General features: G+C 40.2%; 1 protein-coding gene across 1 annotated transcript in view; it reads left to right on the plus strand.

The window, feature by feature from the left end:
- Positions 1–16,600, plus strand: part of RSPO3 (R-spondin 3) — a 58,996-nt gene that overhangs the window by 22,194 nt on the left and 20,202 nt on the right. Inside the window, exons 2-4 of the mRNA XM_030267835.4 lie at positions 9,664–9,855; positions 11,416–11,562; positions 13,945–14,142. Coding sequence (XP_030123695.1) covers positions 9,664–9,855; positions 11,416–11,562; positions 13,945–14,142 — 537 coding nt within the window. The remainder of the gene's footprint in view (positions 1–9,663; positions 9,856–11,415; positions 11,563–13,944; positions 14,143–16,600) is intronic.

A 16,600-nucleotide genomic window follows, 5' to 3' on the forward strand; every position in this document is an offset into this window, starting at 1 on the left:
TTGCAAAGTGCTAAGGATATTTTGCAATCTGGTTAAGGCATCTGGCACCTGAAAAAGCAGCTCTCTTAGGCCACGAAATAGTAAATGGATAATTTTCTTGTGTGAGAGCTTTGTTAGGAAGATGTGTCTTACAAATTTATACTTGAACATGCAGAGCCAGCCTAAATGATGTGACTCTTACCATTGTTACCAATAAAATACTTCAACAAAAGTATATTTTTACAACCACTTCTTCAATTGTGCATAAAAAGTGGCAGATGTCACTTTTGATGTACATCAGTGATATTACAGAATATATTAGACAAATTTAAAAAGTCATCCTTTACATTTATAGTTCATAGTTTGCCCATTAATCTTTCCAAAAGTGAGGATTTTTTCCCGTTTAGGCTAGAGACAAATTTTAAAGAAAAATTAGACTTTTTTTCATATCTTTTTGCTATTGTACAGTAACATTAAAATTTCTTCAAAACCATTGACTTTTCAGCTTTTAGTATAAAATGTTTAATAAGACTCATAACACTAACCCAAAGTTTCCTAGCTCTTTAATTGTTGATTTTATATGTCATTATTGGGCTATGAGGTTTTTGTTTTTTCTTTACCTATTATTGTCAATAGGTGGCCTCAGTTTATTTTTTTACTGTAGAATTTATTTTTGCTTTCAAATTGAAATTCTGTATCTTAAAATCCTTTATTGCCTTTACAATGTTGCTATGGTTATTTTAAATTAAAGCCACTCAGACAATTGTTAATTGAATAAAATTCCATTAGAATATGACAGTCTTCAAAAATAGAAATATTTTGTCAAATATTTTGACAAAATTCGATGTGTCAGTGTTATACTGTTAATTGGATTTGGGATAACAGACGTACTATTACAGATGTTACATTAATTTAAAAAATAAACCAAAAACCAAAACAAAAAACCAAACAGAAGTTTTAATCAATTTTAATTCATTTTCTCTTCCAATCAACTGACTTCATTGGTGTGCAAATCTTCAGGGAATTGATGGTGTACCACCACAAAGAAAATGAATAGTTTCTCTGCTTTAGCACAAAATGGATGATAGCCTTGATTTTGTCACCAGCACCCCAATAATTCAGTTCAAATACTTTGTAGCACAGCTGTAGCTCAACAGTAAACTGCCTGCTGTGTGTCACTGCAGTGATGTCAGATGCATTATGGTTTTGGAGAAGTGAACGATGCTCGGTGTGAGCGTTAAATTTCTTTCATGTGGGTCAGTGTGTGCGGCGGTGAAGCTGGTTGGGAGGGAAAGGCTCAGACTTCAAAGGGAGGGCAGCACGCAGAAGGGGTGATAAAGCAAGCCCTAACTACGTGCCATTCATAGTTACTTCACTAGAAAATCCAGGCACACAGAGCTGTTGAACTGAGTCAGTTTCTCAGCATTTGAATGCCTACTTAAATCTCACTCATCCTATTACTTAATCCCAGTCTAAACAGGCCATCCAATCACACTGCCCACTAAAATTCAGATAACTATGCTCCAAACCATGCACTATCCTAAGGTTGATTAAGAAATTATCCTCAACCCGTTTTCTTCACAGAAGTTTTACCATTTACTTTAGGGGCCCAGGACTTTTGTCAATGAGTCCAAGCTGACTGGTGATGATGACAACTCTTGTCTGTTTTCCACCAGAGTTTAATCTGATTTCATATCATACTGTTCATGTTTTGCAGTCAGAAACTTTTGATTTCTTTCTCTTTTAGACTAGCATGAGTCCCAGTGACATAAGGGAAAGGTGAAAACCGTTGGATCATCATTTGCTGAGTGTCTGTACGCAGCACTATTTTAATCATTAATTTCATCTTGGAATTATGGACAGTATTTTGTGTCACTGGCAGATATATGGTCCAGTCAGCCCAGAGAAGTTAGCCTTTTTCCTTTATGAAAATGTGAGATCAGAGTTTTATCTTGTTACAGGTTGTAGAACACAATTTTAAGAGATTTTCGATACTCCTTAATACCTATACTATGACTTGAAATCTTGAGTCTTGAATTTAAAGAGACATGCTCCATTTCAATGTTTGCAGGAGTCAGTCCAGAACAGTTCTACTGCAAGGAACATATTTGGGGCTTCCAGTTAGCTTCAGGATGGTATGAATTTAATCATTATACAGAAAGAAATAATTTCATTCAGTAAAAACTTTTGATCAGTTCCAGTTAGGAAAATACATTAAATCAAGAGGATATTAAGTAATTGACCAAAGGCACATCTGAGCACCGCCAAGGCAGTGGGCTGGCTTGCTGTCTGGCTTATTAATTTTTTAATGCTGTAAACATGGTAGTAGGAAATCATAGTTTCGACATGGGATTACAAGCTTTTGCTGTCTAAACCCTTCTCCCTAGTCCCCAGCATGGAAAGTAAAATCTGTTACATCCTGCTGTTCTTTCTGTGGTTTCTGAAACAAAACTTTGAGAGAAAAACTCTGGTCTCAAAAGACCCTGTGGGAAATGAGAAACTTGCAAATGCTACTGTAGTTGTGTAATGTTGACAGTATGAGCTGAGTGATCCTTATACAGATTGGAAATACATGAGCATCGGTGTAATATGCAACAATCAAAGTCTCCAGAATGTTAAGAGAACAAAATGTTAGAAGGAAATGGGGTGTGGAGGGTACAGCCTCTGCTGCCACCAGAATAGCCTAAGCATTCACAACCTTTGTTAGAAACACAAAAATGGGAGATGGGAAGTTACCATCAAGCAGAAAGACCACACATTTCAAAGAATGAGCCTTTACACTATACATTTTTGCTTCTTTACTCAGTAGAAGCTTGCATCTCTTGTAGGAAAGAGATTGGAGAGTTAAGGAAGTCACAGTGATGTTGACAACTTTGTTTTTAGAGCTCTGTGTCTATATGAACAGTATAAAATCAGCTGGGGATCTTCATGACAGCAACTTGCAGGACTAGAGTATTAAAATACTGTCTAGATGTGCATAAAATATAATCTCTTTCCAAAAATCACACCTCCTTTTTTATCTGAGCACAGATGCTTTATTTACAAGTAGCTGCATCTGACAACTGTCAAAACACAGCTGGTTATAGAATTATTAGGTTACTACAATTACTGGTTACTACTTTTAATAGATCACATACCCTTCTATAACAGCTTTTTTTTATCTAGACAATAAGACAGAGATTATGTAACTGACTTTACATTTTAGAAAAAATTCATAATGTATAGTCTTGAAGGCTGGGTATTTGGAAACAATTACAGCTGACTCTAAAAGCAATATCTGTAGTTGCTTATAGGATTTAGGACTTGATGTGAGAAAGTATTGCCTTCACAATCACCATCATTATCAGGTTGTTTAAGGTAATTTTCTCAGATATCCTGTTTGGTTCCTAAACTGGCTAAACTTCCTGGATCCTTGAATGTTGGTGATGCTCCATAGTATGTGGAGAAAAAAAAAGCCAATTTCCCTTCTCTCCCCATGAAAAGAATTTTTCAGTTTATTTACAAAACTCTCTGGAATGACAAGGAGCCATTTGTGGTTGTTGTGGCTGATTTCTGTTGTGCTGAAGATGCTAGGAGACTGCATAAAACTCTGCACCCCTGGTGAGACTTTTCAGCCTGTTGATGCTCTTTCTAACCAAATTCAGGGGAAATGTGTTCTGGCTGCCAGTATACTTAATTTTCAGGATCACTCTGCCAGACATGTGTTTAATAATGATGAGGCAATCCCCAGTGAGGTCTTGGCCATTTGGGCCAAGGGCCTCCTTGCTCATAGACACCACTACAAAACAGTTATGGATACTCCCTGAGACTGTGGAACAGTCCCATACTCACGTTTCTGTTGCTTTTTAGAACTCTTGACATTTGGTGAGTAAAATAGATTGGTTTCTTTTCCCTCAGATGTGACGTGCCTCTTGAAGAGAAAAATATTGTCAAGCCAGACGGATGTTTGGGGAAAATTTTTTTGTTTCGTATAAGATCTTTTCCCTTCAAAACATAGAAAGACACTTGAGAATCCTCTTTGCTACATGTTTTATATCAGAAGGCAGCAATACTCTGAAGTAGAATAGAAGTCAGGCAAATCTCTGAGGGAGTTACCACCCTCTCAGAAAGAAGTCCTAAAATATTTGTGAAGATCAAATCACAAAGAGAAGCAGAAGACATTAAGCCTTTAACAGTTGACTTTTAGACTGATTTTTCTTCTTTCCCTCTTCTGTGGGTGCCTCAGATTCCTGTAGATACAGAGGAGGCTGAACAGAGTCCACATTCCTCAGCTATCACCACTGATTCAGTTGCATCCCAGAAAACTTATTGCCAATCCAGCATAGTAATTGCCATGTACAGGTTTATCTTCCCCAGCTGCTCCTCTACCCCAGCACATCCAGTCCCTTGCCTCCCTGCAGGTGATTTAAGGCCTAGTGATCAAGCAGAGCTTAGCCTGCAAGACTGAACTCAGGTTTCACCTTGGCCCAGGCTGGCAATCTATTTAGCACTGATAATGCAAATTTATAAAGCCCATGCATACTGGCTCTCCCAGGGCTCTCCTGCCACTCCTGGGCTTTGTCCTTGCTCAGCACTGCCTGTTGCCTACATGACAGTTCAGCTTTTTTGCCCCACCATTGTGTGTCCCACCTCTAGCGCATTTCCACACAAAGAGACACTGTCCAAGAAAGAGTCTGAGGAAATACGCTGTGGTTTGCAAACTGAATTCCTTAATGACTTTCTCATTAGAAGAGCTGACTGCCAAATGCTGTTTGCGCTTGCCTAAAGGACAGTCTGAATGATTGAGAGTAGCTCTGCTTCACATGAAGCATTGTTTTCAGGCCACCACCACAGGCAGCTGCTTCTCACTAGGCAAGGGAAAGAGAAAGGAACGTGAGTGAGCACCCAGAGCAATTGAATGACACAAGAACTCATGGGATTTCCCATCCCAAATCCCCACCAACACAAGGGCTAATGTCTGGGTGCGGGTGCTGCATGGTGGTAAAATCTGAGGTGGGGTCTGGCTCTCCAGCAAGGGGCAACCCAGCTGGGAAGGCTGAATTCCAGAGCAGCAGTGCTGTGAAAATATTTCCTGTGAGAACACGCAAGCCTGAGAAACCAGGAGCGGCAGCAGGGATGGATTCCATTTACTCCATTTCAAGAGCAAACCTCTAAAGGGATATCTTGTTTTTGGAGAGCGGTGATGAGGCCGTGCACGTCAGCTGTGGCAGATGGGCAAAGGATATTCTTCTACACCGTGCTTTCCCCTGGCTGGCAGAACATATGCCCAGCTGGATTTCTCTTGCATTTTCTTATTTCCATTTTTTCTATCCCATAAATTTTAATCTCTACATGGAGTAAAACTGATTGAAAAATGCCATTGCAAAGATTTAGAATTTATTTGCTGCACATGGTCAAAATCTAGTTTCTTGTCCATGAAAGTTCAGATTCAAACTCAGCTCCTTATCCTTAACTTTCTACTTTTAACAAAGACCACGACTCATTGTTTCCAGAGTAGGTCTTTGGAAAATATTCTGAGATTTCATTTGCTAATGAGACTTAAAACTAATATCTGGACAAATGGCTTGCACAAAAAGAGGCCTCTGGGAAAAAAAGAGCTTAAAGCCAGACAGGAGATGGGAATAGTTCAACATTCATTTAGGGCCTTCTCTAATCTCCAGTATTTAGGTTTTACAAAGAGAAAAAATAAGGAATAGATTGTGGACCTATAGGCAGTCATGAGTCTGCAAATGAGTAGTTTGTGTCACTTCTGGCTAATGTTTGTGTAAAAGCTGAGAAAGAACTTGTCTGTAGGTCTCTGTGCTCCTGCCATTTGCTTTGCCCACTTCTGTGCTGCATTTTCCATCCTTGAGAGTCTATGTGTTTGTGCTCAACACTGTGCTCAAAATGTGTTTGGATACAAGAGCGTGGAGCACTCAGTGGTTATTAGGATCATGCATAGAATATTTCATTTCCATTGAGTCAGTTCTGAAAGTTGTTGAGAATATTTTTTTTTTTCTGTCTTTGTAATGGAGCAGGCTGCACCAAAGACCAAGTAGTTTCAAGCAAGTGTGTTTAGCAAGAGCATGTCTTGGACATATTTGCAAAGCTACACTCTATACCTCCTGGTTCTGCAGCCAGTGTCTAACCCACAAGGCCACAGTGCCCAATGCTCTGCCAAGGCACTGAATCTCTTTTCATCCCTCTTACCACATCTATAATTTGTGGCTAGCAGGAGTGGTCTGTGATCTCCTCATGCTTTATCACCTGCTTTTTCACTTCAAAGTGTTTGTAAAGGTGGATATACATTACTTACCCATTTCTACTCTTTACCTTTGTATAGAAATTCGAAACAATGCTTACACCTGGTATGCTGTGACTGAATTTCACTAGATGGGGTTTATGTTTCCAGCTTCCTGGGGCACATAACTTAAACTCTGAGCTCAGTGTCTGATACAGGGAAATAAAAGATAAAACTTCTGGTTGCTTCCTTGGGGTCATGGTTGCAGTTGGTGAAGCACTTGAGATCTGCAGTGACTAATAATTTGCTGCAATGAGAGAGGAAGAGTAAGGGCCAGTTCTGTACCCAGAAGATTGAATGGATTCTGGAATCCCTCCAATCCCACTCAGCCTTTGCATCAGGGGAAGGACTGGCCCATACATTGCAAGGATATAGCAAGCATCTGGATCTGAACCAGAGAAGGAGGAGGCTGAGAGGTAACAAGAGCAAGATCTTTAGCTGGAGCTTGGAGATGCCTAATTTCAAGCACATTATCTCATTCTCTAGGCACAAATATTTTTGCTCCACAATTTCTTTTCTTTTGGGTTCAATGACAAAGCCCAACGCTTTCAAAGAATGCCAGTTTCTGGAGCATGTGGCTTGTCCCTCTCTGCTTTGATTCTTGCCTAGGTCAGAATAAGGGTCTACCCTTATTGCAAGACAAATGAAAAACTATTTTATTACACAGCTACAAGACTCAAAAAAACAAAAAAAAAGTCAGATGCAGTAAGAGACAATCGAAAAAGTGCTTCTCTTTAATAGTTTTTAAGAGAAAAAACACGTGCTTCATATAAAATGTTAATTCTGACTTTTCAGTGCTTTTTTTCTTTAAGAATTTCCAAGAACTGGAGCTAATTTTGCTTCACACATTTAGTTATAACATGACATGAAATCAGTGGAGCTTGACTTGCATACTTTGTCCTATTCCTTGCTCCATAACTCTAGCAATAACATTCTTCATTTTGAACTATGCTTTCCTTTTTTTCCTGTGTTATTTGTATGAGATGTTTCTGGAATGCATGGAAAGAGGCAGAAATTGTGAAAATGGCTAGGAGTACATTTTATTTTATATTTAGTACTTCTGGAGTTAAAGGGAAGATGGAAATTGGCCATGTAATGGATCTTAGCTACAGAGAATTATCATTTTTCAATAGTAAAGTATTGCCTGTCTCAGCTCACACACACATCTTGACCTCAGAGCAGTTGCACATAATGTTTTCTCTGTCAAGAGAATCTATTAATAATGATGTGTCACAGGTGCTCACACATAATATGTTTCCCGTCAAAAATGGTCATCCATATTTTATACAGCAGCTTTGATGACAAATATTTTGTACTTCAGCTGCTTTTTCATCCAACTGTCAGACTTAATGAAGGAAAGTCACAGATAGTTTTTAAATAATGTCAGCTTCTTAGATCACATTACTGCGTCTGCCTTTTAAAGTAGTTTCATACAAGGGCAACAAGACAGAGGAGAGAGAGACAAGGATTTACTTCATTTTCATTTACTTAACTTTAAAAAGAAAAAATTCCTAGGCTCTTAATTTCAAAATCAGTAAGCTCTGTGACTTTGGAATGTTTTCGGGGGAAAAGTGTTACATTTATTAAGTACTCTGTATTTTGAGAGTCTAGTGAAAGCAAGTGTGATAACTGAATTGGGGTTGCAACTTCTCACTGCTAAATGTCATTTGTTCTCATAGTGGTGTCATGTCCTCATTGTAAACACAATTTCCTCTCGGTTATGCTACAAAATGCATGTCTCAGTGTGCACAGAGAATTGAGTTCTTTTATTCTTACTGAATTTTTTTGTGCACAGCAAGGCCAAAGTTTGCACATCTCATGTATGTCCAGCCCTACTGCGAGAAATAACCCTCATTTCTCATTTTATTAATGAAAGAGGAAGAATGAACTTGAATTCCCTTTGAGGTTCTTCAGATCGCAGAACCTGTTGTCGAAACCTCAGAACAGAGCAAAGTGCTTTTCCCATTCATGGGACATGTCATTTCTGCTGAGAGTGTAAGTGAACAAAGCACAGAGGTGTTCCTGAACTTCCCTGCCAGGCAGCCCTGCCCTGAGCAGCAGGCAGTGGTGCCTCTCAATATGTAAGCCATGGATTCACATGAACTCCTGGTCTGCCTCCAAGGGCTCCACAGAAAGGAGTTGAAAAAGACAAATTAATCATGTGTGCAAGTTATTTAGCAGTGTCTGCAGATCAAAACACAATCAAAGCACTAAAATACAATCACACTATGCATGTGCATATTTATAAAATTATCACTGGCCTGAGGAGAAGGCAGAAGCCAATAGTATTTAGAAATACAAGGCACACATGTAAATGAGGACTATATTTCTTCAATATATGAAATATAACCAGATATGTTAGGCTGAGAGATTAAAGCTTGCACTTAAAAAAATGACCATTTTTTTCATTCAAGACAAGGCTAAAAAAAGAGGGGACATGGGGTCTGGAGTTACTTGATGCTCCATTATTTTTTTAGCTTCAGTTTGTTTAAGAAAGCAACCAAGAAGGAATTAAAATTAGGTAACAACTTCTAAAGTACAGGAGGATGCAAAACTTTATTCTCTACCACTGAGAAATAATATACTACATTGTATCACACAGCAGATTAATGTCTGCTACTGAAAAGATAATCTGCAACAGCATCCTCTTTCCTGCTATCCCCAAGCCCCTAAAGAAGTGAGTGTAATAAATTTCCCTTTCCTTGCCTGAAGAATTAGAACAATTCAATTGAAAGGCAAATATAATCCTACCTATGCTACGTGCTGAGACTGGAGCAGAGTAAATGCCACAGTTAAGTCTAAACATCAGGTTGTAATTGTTAGAGATTAAAAACATGCCAGAGAGAACATTCCAGGGAAAGAAGGAGGGTGAGAAGGATGGCTCTCCTGTGTCTTTTTTTTAAGGCAAAGTATCATCAGATCTTACAAGAGCATATTCCTGCACAGCAGAACTCAAATAAAATGGCATTTAGTCAATGAAGAAAATGATACAACTACATTGATTTTTAATCATCCAACTAGGAAAAGTAAGAATAAGTGAACTTGAATTTATCTGCTGAGCCAAGTGCACACAAGGCAGAAAAAGCCCCTGAAAATAAGGAAAAGAAAAATGAATGTTCTCTAAAATGCTGCTGTTCCATACAGTTTATTTCAAAGATCATTTACTACTAGCTATTTCTGCAAGATGTGAAAATGTCAGCTGAGCTTCTCATTTTTATGCAGATGAAATAATGTCTGAAATGGCAAGTCAGATCATAAGAGACACAAGAAAAAATGAAGCAATCTTTAAGAGCTGTCAGAAAGATGGATGATCCACCTTTCCAAGTGCAGAGGAGCCATTATGTCATGGTCTTGTTTAATGTATTGTTTTCTCACTGTTTGTTTTTTTTTTTAATTCTTCTCAGTGCATCCTAACGTGAGCCAGGGTTGCCAAGGAGGGTGTGCTACATGCTCTGACTACAACGGATGCCTGTCATGTAAGCCCAGGCTCTTCTTTGTTCTGGAGAGGATTGGCATGAAACAGATTGGAGTATGTCTTTCCTCGTGTCCAAGTGGATACTATGGGACACGGTATCCCGACATTAATAAGTGTGCAAGTAAGTGCTGGGGAAAGGGGAAGCATGTGGATTTGCTTGTTCTCTCTTGAATGCTGTGTCTCCTTAGGAGGCAAGTCAACAGAGAAGGAGACAGACAGGCCATGTCCTTTTTTGCTCAGTTCTTTGTAGTAGTGCAATTAATATTAGCCCAAACAAGAAGTTAAAGACCACAAAATGGCCTAAAGCTCAGGGATCCTGGCTCTGCGTGAATGCCCTGCCTAGAACCCAGGTGATGGCCTCCTCCTCCTCTACATCCCCATGTGAAGGGGAAGCAGTGATGGGCACCAGGCACTGCCCTCCAGAAGCAAGAGAATGGCAGCAGCTCTGAAGAGAGAGGGGACTTCGGAATGCTGAGTCTTGGTGGCTGGAGCTGTTTAACCCACTGCCCTTACTTGCCTGACCCCTATGACAAGGAAATAAGGTGGCAGGTAGCATTCTTTGGAGATGTGGTTTGCCCTGGTCTCTATAGCTTGTCTCACACTCACTGTACTCCTCTGAATGCCTGTAGAAGCTGGCCAGGCTTCAGCTGGCCAAGCTTCAGCCTGATTTGGGGGAATTTACCTGTTTGTTGTTGTCTATGGGCTGAGGGACAGAGAAGTCAACTCTATGCTGCTCAGGCAACATTTTAACCCCACTATGGATTTTTGAACCATAAATGAACTGGAAAAGATCACAATATTCTCCCCACTCTTCTTTTTGTTGTTGAATTCACTATTTTTAATCCCACGGGTTCTATAAAAGCATAAGAGTGAGGGCCAAGAAACTCTCACAGTTTTTACCTGGTAATAAATGTTATTTAATGAATGGACCCCCAGAGTAAAGTCTTACAGAGTAACTTGACACTGCAAAGTATTTGCTCACTTTTCAGCAGTGTGTGGCCTTGCATATCAGACATGAGTCATGCCATACATAAGATTTCTCTTAAAAATTTCTGAGAATTGGGAAATATATCAGCAATGCCAATTTGGGTAGTCATATAGAGAATACATTAAATACTACAGAACATCTGATTGAACATCAGGGAATCATTTAAAGAAAAAAAAAAAAAAGATATGTTGATCAAAACCACTCCTAAGCAGATTCTAAATTCTGGCTTTTTTTTTTTTTTTTTTTTTTTTTTTTTTTCTGGATGAATATTTTTTATCTCCTGGAGATAGGAGATAGGGGTGTGAAGCTGACACAGCATTTGTGTCCCATGGGGTTAATTGGTACCTATATGGTGCCAGGATAGGGCAGAACCCAGCACCGTGTTATTCTCATGCGCTCTGCTCTGCCTGCCATCTGCATAGGTGTCCAAGAAGATTAGCAGTGTGAGGCTGTTCAGCATCAGGCCATCCTTTCTAAATTCTCACCCTATTCAGCATCAGGCTATCTTTTCTAAATTCTCACCCATGGTTGGCCTCACCATGCGTACTGGCCAGGAAGAAGACCTAACATAATTTGCTTCCTTTGAGGATTGTCTGACAGTGCTAGAATTGTGAGAGTCTGGTGTATGTGAGAGAGCCCGTGGCAGTTCATAGCAAAGAGAAACAACGTTGTTGTTTACTGCTTGCATTTCAGAATGTAAAGCTGACTGTGATACCTGCTTCACCAGAAACTTCTGCACAAAGTGTAAAAGTGGGTTTTACTTATACAGTGGAAAGTGCCTTGAAAAGTGCCCTGATGGGCTGGAAGCCAACAACCACACGATGGAGTGCACCAGCATTGGTGAGTCTACTCCCCATGTCCTGCCTTGTTTTCTCATAGGGGATGTGGGATCCAGGAAACGCATAATGAGTTACAACACCAGGGAAATGAAAATGTTCTTCATAACAAGATGTATTCCCCAGCACAAAATACTCAAGGTATTTCCCAAGTCTGCCACTTCACAAGTGGCAGACTTGTGTGTTTGTGGTTGTGTCCCACAAACACAACCTTGACGCTAAGGGCAATTCTGCCAGAGGAAGGACAGCCTGTTTCGTCTGCCTTGAGGTAGCAAGACATACATCTTTTGCTTGGTTATAGTGTTATGCAGCACCACTAACATCAAAGTTTCAAAAACCCTGAGTCAGATCCCACACGAGTTTAAAAAAGATAAAAATATTAATGGCTTTACTTTAGATCCCTTGTACCACCTGAGCCTTCAAAACATGTGTGCAACAACAGTTTGAAGCTTACCTTTCCAAAGGTGAAGGTTAGAAACTAACACATTAAGGAAACGTCCCCGCAAAAAACCTCCAGTCTCCAAAATGGCATATGTGCATAATCACCTGACTTCAGAAAATGAGGATTAAAATGAAACACTAAATAGGGTGTCACTGACACTGAAGGAGTGAGATTGATGTCATTGTGACTCACTGGCTGTGGAGAAGAGACCTGCTTTTGTATCTCGAGCCACTGATTCAAAAGCTCCAATTATTCATACCAGGGCAATTTCGGAGGTCACCACACCTAAATCTCTGCTCCATCCCTCACCCATCCGTCTAAATGAAAGAAGAACAAACAATATGTTTGCCTGTTAACAGCTGTAGTTATCATCCCCCTCCACGGGCACACTGAAGCTGTGGCAGGGTTCAGCTTATTTTAGTACGTTGGCTGTGAATTGTGGTGGCTGAGGGCTGTGAGCCGCAGTGCAAGCCATAACCTCTTCAGCCACCAGCACCCAGGGAGCACTTAGTCACAGTCTGGCCATGATGGAAATCCTCTCCACAGTATCACGCACATAGCTCTCTCTGGCATTGAGTGTTTTGGTGGGGAAGTAATTCAGGAATTACTAGTAGTAGTTAGTAGTTAGTAGTAGTAGTTAGGTGTTTTCCTTCTCAAATATATATTAGTTCAGGTGGTAGTGTAGGCTTTTATGGTTTTATTTTCAAGCAAAGACTTTCATCTTTGAAAGAAATTCAAGGGATCATTTTTGTTTCTTGATGGCCGTTTCCAACTGCCGTAGACTCAGCTGCTTTAACAATGAGTCAGTCTCAGAGCGGAAAAGCCATTTAAAGCTATGGAGTAAAAACAGAACCTTTTTGTGCACATAAAAGTCAATTATTTTAGCAGAAGAGATCCAGTATAACATGAAAAAAATGACCCATATGACAATTCACTGGAGGAAGGTTCAGAGATTGCCTAAAGTCTGTTATATTTCCAGGTTTCAGAAAATTTAGAAGTAAATTCTGAATCTGGAAAAATGTTGACTTGCTAATTCCTCCTTATAGAAGAGCTGGAAGTCCTTCCTTCTTCAGTGGTGACTTATAATCTTAAGCATGCAGTTGGACTAAAAGTAAATATATATATGTATATACTATCTTTTTTAAAGAGAAAGATAGTGAGATGGCATAGAGAAGGATAGCTATTAAAAGCATATTGTTAGCCTTCCAAGTTTACTCCCATTTTTTGTTTACACTCTTTGGACAAGTGTGAAATGACACACCTTCTGACTTCCAAACAGTACAGGATGCACATTCACATCAGTCTGGTTTAGAAAGGGTAACCTGCACCATTCTGAAAAGCTTGAAGCCTCATATTGACCCAAATTATTCTCTGCTTTGCCTGTTTCTAGCTTGTATATGCTACAGATGATGGCTCTTTAGATGGCCAAAGACTCTTGATTTCCAGTGTAACATCTTTTGATATCAGCTGGTCCTTTATAACAATAACAATCAATTTCCAAATTTCCACCTTTGAGACAAGCTGCAGCAGCTTGATCTAATGGCTTTTATTCACCTTTCACACAGGCATGACCAAAGTTTATTCCACCAAAGCTAAAAGGATTTACATCTTCATCAAACCAAAGCAGTCAGAACAAACCCCAGTAACTGATTCCATTGAGACCAGTTGCACTGTTATTGCCTTGTGTCAGGAATTTGCCCTGTGTGTACAAAACAGCGAGTAGAAAATAGTAACTGTCATAATTATTTTACATTATTTTGTGCTGTATATACTTGACAGTCCAATTTCTGTCAATTCATTGCTGCAACTCACTACATTCTAATTAAAAACTAATTCCATTAGTTTTTGCCACCTTTTGGCTAATGCAGAATGAAAATAATATACCATATGTATTCTGTACAAAAATACATTGGTCAGGCTAAGTTTGTTCTATGTTTATTGCAGTGCACTGTGAAACTAGTGAGTGGAGTCCTTGGAGCCCTTGCATGAAGAAAGGAAAAACTTGTGGTTTCAAAAGAGGAAATGAAGTAAGGGTCAAAGAGATCATACAGCATCCATCAGCAAGGGGAAATCCTTGCCCAGCTACGACTGAGAGCAGAAAATGTATTGTACAAAGAAAGAGATGTCAGAAGGAAGGAAAAGGTACCAAGTTATCATCATCATAATACGAGATTGATATTGTGTTTTTCTAATAATTCACACCTGAATTCTTAGGTCTCAATTTCAGGTTTCACCAAAGCTGCCATTGATGTGGTGGTTTTTGGTCTGGAGAGAATTGTGCCTTTGCCTGCAGTAAATAAAATCCTAACACTGCTCAAAAAATGTGCTTTGTGTGATCTAGAGAGGACAGGGTGGGCTGGAAGGGAAGGCAATTTTGTCTCTCAATTCTGTCTGCTGAATGAGTTGCCAAGATGAAAAGTTGCATTGTAGTGCTCAGAACAAACAGATCCATCATAAAACATGTCATGGTGGGTGTTGTCTGTTGGGTATCAGGCAGCCAAGTTTCGTGCTTCAACAGAGGGATTCCTTCAAACTAATTCCTATTTCATGCTTCCCTACAAGATTTTAACTCTTGTAAATGCTGTGCTGTGGCCTTTCTCCCAGCCTGAGCTCTTTTTACTAGCTCTGGCTGAACACAACCTGATCCTGCCATCTGCATCTGGGTCATTGAGTCCCAGCATGGGAGAATGATCACAGCGTTGCATGGCAGAAAGGGAAACTCCACTTGGTTTCACCCAAGAAACAATATTGCCAGCAGAACTGTCCCTCCATGCATGGCAGCTTGTTGGACTTACTCCCCTGCATGGCAGAAAGTGAAACTCCACTTGGTTTCACCCAGGAAGCAATATTGCCAGCAGAACTGTCCCTCCATGCATGGCAGCTTGTTGGACTTATTCCCCAGCATGGCAGTGAGGGAATCGCCTCACATGTGTTAAGACTGGGAGATGCTTAAGAAGTCTATGAAATAATAATTTAACAAATTCCACTCAGTAGATACTGTGCTTGATTATTTTCCCCTTCTTGCAGAAGGGAAGTTACTTGATCTGTCCTCAATGAAGCTACTCTGGAGGAACTATGGACTATTTCCTTTTCTCCATTCCTCCCATTTTCTCTGTCCCTCCCATTTCCACATCTCACCTACTTCTCTCTTTCCTCCCACCCCTTCTGAGGGTGAGTAGAAGGGGTGGAGCACCTTTTCCTCCGTGTGAACATCTGTGAGGCAGCAGTAGCTGCTGGTTACCAAATAAAAACCCCCTGTTCCACTGTTAAATGATGGCCAGGGTTGCTGCAGATGACTTAGGGAAACACTCAAGGGGCTTGTATTTTGTAACTCTTTTGAAGGTTATCTGATTCCCTGGGGATGTACCTCATGAGAAGGGCAATCATGTTATTAGGGAGAGTCCAAATGAGGGCCATAACGATGTTGAAGGGCCTTGAGGGGAAGCCCTATGGGGAGCAGCTGAAGTCACTTGGTCTGTTCAGCATGGAGAGGAGGAGATTGAGGGGAGATCCCCTTGCTGTCTACAACTTCCTCATGAAGGGAAGAGATGGGGCAGACACTGATCTCTTCTCTGTGCTGACGAGCGACAGGACCAAAGGGAATGGCCTGAAGTTGTGTCAGGAGAGGTTTAGGTTGGATATCAGGAAAATGTTCTTCACCCAGAGTATGACTGGATACTGGAACAGGCTCCCCAGAGAAGTGGTCACAGCAACAAGCCTGACAGAGTTCATGAAGCATTTGGAGAATGCTCTCAAGCACATGGTATGACTGTTGGGGTGCCCTGCTCAAGGCCAGGAGTTGTACTGATGATCCTTGAGGGTCCTTTCCAACTCAGCGTATTCTCTGATTCTGTGATTCCGTAGTTAAAAGGACGATCTTATGTATCAGATAGCTCCAGGTGACTCCTCACCCAAGAACTGGGTAGATCTACTGATCTATAGGGCATAGATGTCACTTCCTCCTCCTTGTGTCAGGCGGTGTCCTGAAGAGGTAGAGAACTGTACCTGTGTCAAGCTCACAGTCAAGACAACCTATTTACTGATTCCCTTTAGAAACCCTACAAATTTCTATGTTCAAAATGTCCATGCTTGCTTCTGTTTCTACACAGTGGCGCAACTTGAAACAGCCTCTCATTAGCCCACTGTAACTAGGGAAAGAGTCCATTCCTTTTCCTTACCAAAGCCTAATCTTGACAGAGATGAAAATATAGGACTGAACTGTAATTTTGAACTGTGAAACTGGGCTTTTTTTGAGGCGATGATATTATGTGTTTGCTTATAGCAATTTGGCAAACACTTAGCTTGGAAAAGACATTTCTCTTTGAGAAATGCCTGCTGTTCCAGTGTAATAAGAACTTCAGAAGAAACTACTCACGTATTTTGCTATCCATTCTTATTTTATGGGATTTGAGCCAAACCCTACTTGAAAAATACTGTGCACCACAAGAATTTGTTCACAATCATGAACCTTTTTCTTTCCTTTTTTTCTGCAATATGCATAAAGGTGGGCTTTTTTTTCTTCTTTTGAGCAAGTCGCAGTCTATATTCTAGCCTGCTTTGCGCTCAGTTGATAATTCCTTCAAATGAGGAACTTGTGTTC

Source organism: Taeniopygia guttata, chromosome 3, assembly GCF_048771995.1.
Source record: "Taeniopygia guttata chromosome 3, bTaeGut7.mat, whole genome shotgun sequence".
NCBI classification, from domain to species: domain Eukaryota; kingdom Metazoa; phylum Chordata; class Aves; order Passeriformes; family Estrildidae; genus Taeniopygia; species Taeniopygia guttata.